General features: G+C 41.4%; 1 protein-coding gene across 1 annotated transcript; it reads left to right on the top strand.

Moving 5' to 3' along the window:
- The first annotated feature begins 415 nt into the window (after nt 1–415).
- Nucleotides 416–3726, top strand: LOC140860881 (uncharacterized). The gene is made up of 3 exons (XM_073263885.1): nt 416–539; nt 815–1733; nt 1797–3726. Exons 1-3 carry the CDS (start codon nt 416–418, stop codon nt 3724–3726), a joined length of 2973 nt encoding a protein of 990 aa, XP_073119986.1.
- Nucleotides 3727–5002: the final 1276 nt, after the last annotated feature.

Here is a 5002-nt window from a genome sequence, read left to right as displayed (position 1 = left end):
TTCAGATTAAGTGTATTACTATTTCCTTTGTCAGACAAGATTCGGGCGAGATCTCAGCCTAGATATTCGGGATCGTGATCCCGGGATTCTCGGGTTCTTAATAAGGAAGGTAAGCGTTAAATCCGGAGCCCTCTTCTATAAATACCAGATTTTCTTTTCATTATTGGATTATTCAATCTTCACTTGTGTGCACACACCACTCTCTATATTTCGCTATCCTAGCATCTGACTTGAGCGTCGAAGAAGATACGCCGGAACACCTTCCGCCCCCCCCTTAACACTCTCGTTCGTGGTTTTAGGTCAGCAGCAGGTCATCTTCCATTGAAGGAGTTTTTTCAGCTCATTCAAGGAGATCACTTTATTAAGGTATATCAATTGGCGCCGTCTGTGGGAAATTTTAAGCTAAGGCATAGATATGTCAGGAAGAGGAAGAGGAAGGGGAAGAGGGAATGTGGCGGACATGACTGTAGATCAGCTCAGTCAATTCATCACTCAAACGGTGCAAGCGGCCATGGGTCAAAATCCACCTCCACCCGTAGGTCAGCCAAACCCAATGGATGCAGTGTAGGAAGAGATCAGGAGACTAGGTCGGCAAGTCAGAGGGCGGCCTGGGACTATACAGATGGAAAGCCCTTTTTCTCGGTCTATTCTAGATGAAGAACTCCCTGCAAATTTAAGCAGCCTACTTTAGGGGAGTATGACGGGAGCTCAGATCCAGAAGAGCATTTGGGGAGATTTGAAAATGCAGCCCTGTTGCATAGATATTCAGATGCAATTAAATGCCGGGTTTTTCTCACTACTCTGGTGTGATCAGCTCAGCAATGGTTCAACCTTTTACAGCCTGGTAGCCTTCGAAGTTTCAATGACTTCAGCTTAGCCTTTTTACACCAATTTGCGAGTAGCAAAAAATATTTGAAGACTTCTCTTAGTTTGTTTAATCTGAAGCAATCTGAGGTGGAACCCTTGAGGGAGTATGTTCAGCGCTTCAATACAGCAGCTTTGGAAGTACCTGCGGCCACTGCCGATACCTTGGTGAACTCTTTCACTCAATGGATGAGGGGAGGAGAGTTTTTCAAATCTTTGATCAAGAAGTCTCCTTTGACTTATGATGAGCTCCTTAGTCGAGCTGAGAAGTATGTGAATTTGGAGGATGCACAGAGGCAAAGGAGACAGGAAGGAACGTCTGGGAGTAAACCAAATATCAAGATAGGGAAAAAGGTAGAAGGCAAGGCAGAAGTCGGAAGAAAAAGGGTGGCGGAAGAGATGAACAGGGCTAAGGGACCCTATCCTTACGTACCACTTTCAGTAAGCCTGGATAAGGCAATGCAGGTCTGTGAGGATAGGCGAGAACTTGTGAGGCCTCGGAATGCTGAGAAAGGCCCGCGGTTACAGCCATCCGACAAGTTTTGCGACTTTCATAAGGAGTATTGTCATATCACCAATGACTGCCAGAGGCTAGGCGAGGAGGTGCAGAGAATTATTTCTGAGGATGCTCGACTCAGGGCTGAGCTGGCTCAGAGAGCAAATCCTCCTCGCCAGGGCCGAGATCCTCAATGGAGGAATCAGGGAAATAAAGTAAGGGGAAACCAACCTGATCATCAAAGAAGAGCTCCACAAAATGGTCAGAAAGATAGGGTTGAGCAAATTGGAAATCACCCTCATAGGGGCATGATCAATATGATTTCAGGGGGCACTACAGATGGAGATTCAGGAAGGGCTCGCAAAGCTCACGGGTGCAGATTGGAAAATTTTTAGGTAAATTCTCAGCTCAGCTGTCCTACTGATCCGAACATTAGTTTTGGAAGGGAATATTTAAAGGATGTGGTGGTACCTCATAATGATCCTTTATTGGTCACCTTGACCATAGCCAATTATGATGTGGCTCGCATCTTTGTTGATACTGGTAGCTCAGTGAACATTATCTTCAAGGAAACCCTTGATCAAATGAAATTGGAAGGATTTGAGTTGGACCCAATCACCACGGAGTTGTATGGGTTCACGGGTCATGCTTTGCAACTGCTGGGACAGATAGTGCTCCCATTATCTCTTGGAAATGGGGAGCAAAGAGTAACCAAAATGGCTTGCTTCACCGTGGTGGATGCACCATCCTCTTTTAATGGAATATTAGGACGCCCTGCCCTGAGTGATTTTCGAGCCGTGGAATCCACCTATCATCAGAAGCTGAAGTTCCCAAGTGGAAGAGATGTGGGGGTTGTTCGGGGTGATCAGAAGGCAGCTCGGTTGTGTTATGTGAATGAGGTAAAGATTGATGCAAATAAGAAGAAGAGGGAGGTAGAAATGGTTTTAGTAGGTCGGACATCAAGGGTGTTTGGTCAGAAGGTGCTTCTGATGTTTGAAGAAGGACATGAGAAGGTGGAGTTAAGTCCGGGAGCTCAGATTGTTAAATTAGCTGCTGATCTCGTCCCATCAGTAAAACAAAGATTGGTTGACTGCTTGAAGAAAAACAAGGATGTTTTTGCTTGGTCTGTGTCAGAACTCACAGGGATTAGTGCAGAAATTATGGTTCATCGACTCAACATTCTTGCGGGAGTGAGACCGATAAAACAGAAGAAGAGACACTTTGGACCGGAAAAAGATAAAGTCATTAAGAAAGAGGTAGATGAGCTTTTTAAGTCAGGACACATTAGGGAAGTGCAATTCCCTACTTGGTTATCCAATGTGGTCCTTGTCCCTAAGAGTTCAGGCAAGTGGAGAATGTGTGTGGATTTCAGGGACTTGAATAAAGCATGCCCAAAGGATTGCTATCCACTGCCTCGAATTGATCAGTTGGTTGACTCTACGGCAGGTCACCAATACTTATGCTTCATGGATGCCTATCAAGGGTATCACCAAATTCCTCTGGCGAAGGAAGATCAGGACAAAGTAAGTTTCACTACCTCTCATGGAACTTTTTGTTACAGAGTGATGCCTTTTGGTTTGAAGAATGCAGGGGCCATTTATCAAAGGCTCATGGACAAAGTGTTCGCCTCCCAAATTTTCATAAATGTGGAAGTTTATGTAGATGATATTCTGGGGAAGTCTCAGGATGATGTGGGGTTGCTGGCCGACCTTGAGGAGACTTTCTCGACTTTGAGGACTTATCAGGTGAAACTTAATCCGGAAAAGTGTGTATTTGGAGTTAGGAGAGTTAAGTTTTTGGGGTACATGGTTACTGAGAGGGGAATAGAGGCCAATCCTGAGAAGGTGCAGGCTATTCGATCCATGTCTGATCCTCGTAATCTGCAAGAAGTTCAGAGGCTGGTAGGAAGGATAGCAGCCTTGTCTCGATTTATATCAAGATCAGCTCATAGAAGCTTACCTTTCTTCAAAGTGCTTCGTAAAGCCAAGAAATTTGAGTGGGATGATGAATGCGGGAAGGCATTTGAGGACCTAAAAATCTATTTAGCTGAACTTCCTGTGTTGGCTAAGGCAATTTCTGGTGAACCATTGTACATCTACTTATCAGCTTTGGAAGAGGCAGTCAGCTCAGTACTCATTAGGCAGGAGGGAGAAACTCAAGACCCTATCTATTTCTTCTCACATGCCCTTAAGGGTGCAGAACTCCGGTATTCGGAGGTGGAAAAGCTAGTGTTGGCCTTGGTTATGACAGCAAGGAAGCTCAGACCTTACTTTCTATCACATCCTATTGTGGTGCTGACCAACAGTCCCATTGGGAGGATATTGACTCGAGTTGATATTTCGGGAAGATTGGTGAAACGACCCTGACTCTCTAATTAATAAATAAATGTGCGGAAACTTTTTTTTTTTTTTATTACTTACTAAATAAAATATGTACATATATGCCCATACATATATGCACAGAATAAAAAGACTTAAAATAAATAAATAAATAAATAAATAACTTAAATAAAAATGCATTATTTAAATAAAATAAATATCTGAGTCTAATATTGAATTAAAAATACTGCATAAATAAAATGATTCAAGTTTGCATGCACTGAAAATATTTAAATAAAATATTCTAAACCACAACCACTGAAAAATAATTAAAATGTGTAACATGCTGACATATTCAAAAACATGCAATGTGACTCAGACATCTATCACGGTCACGGGGTCACTGCATGTCCGCTCATATGTCCTCGCCGCCGGTAGGAGTTACATCCTCCTCTACGTACTCACCTGCACCATACCAGTGTAGTGAGCCTAGAGGCCCAACATGCTAACATAACAAGGGTTTAAAATAATTTAAATCAAATTGCTACTAATACATAACATATACATGAAGGTGAATGCTTAAAAATATCATAACATATCATAACTTAAATTATCTTAAATAACATAATACATAAATATTGTTGAGCAAATTATTTTCTAACATCGCATGGTTGTATCCGTAGTGTAACCTTAAATCATACATTAAATACTGATCAGCGTGGAAACCAACGTACGTGGCGGTGACGAATCACCTCTTAAATTGGCAGTAAACTGCCCTTCAATAGCTCACATATGGGGACGAATCCCCCTCAAATCTCAAATTGTCACACTACTTCAACTTCCAACATAAAATATTTTCTTATTGCTCAACCTTAAACATTTAATCATACATAAAATTATTTCATGAATGCATGTACTTAAATAAAATGTGTGTCCTTCATATATATTTAATTTAATTTCTTACTAACATATAAATATTAAAATAACTTCAATGCATAAAATAATTAAATATATATTCAGGATACATGCAAATTTCTCATGGATTGTACTGGACTGCTGGCCCTAACACTCAAGCTCATTTACTTAAATCTGGCCCATTAACACTGAAACTGGCCCACTAACATGCTTAAGCCCAATAAAATTATTCTAAGCCCAATTAAAATTAATTAAAGCCCAATAACACAATTCTGGCCCAATGGGCCCAAAAGCCCAAAGACTGGCCCAATAACTTTCATGGGCCCTAAAGCCCATAAAAATTGGTGGGCTCACTTAATTAATTTAAATAAGCCCAAATAATTAAATTCAACCCAAAATAATTAAATGA

Source organism: Henckelia pumila, chromosome 4 (genome assembly GCF_033568475.1).
Source record: "Henckelia pumila isolate YLH828 chromosome 4, ASM3356847v2, whole genome shotgun sequence".
Taxonomy (NCBI): Eukaryota; Viridiplantae; Streptophyta; class Magnoliopsida; order Lamiales; family Gesneriaceae; genus Henckelia; species Henckelia pumila.
This window is presented reverse-complemented; position numbering and strand designations above follow the sequence as displayed.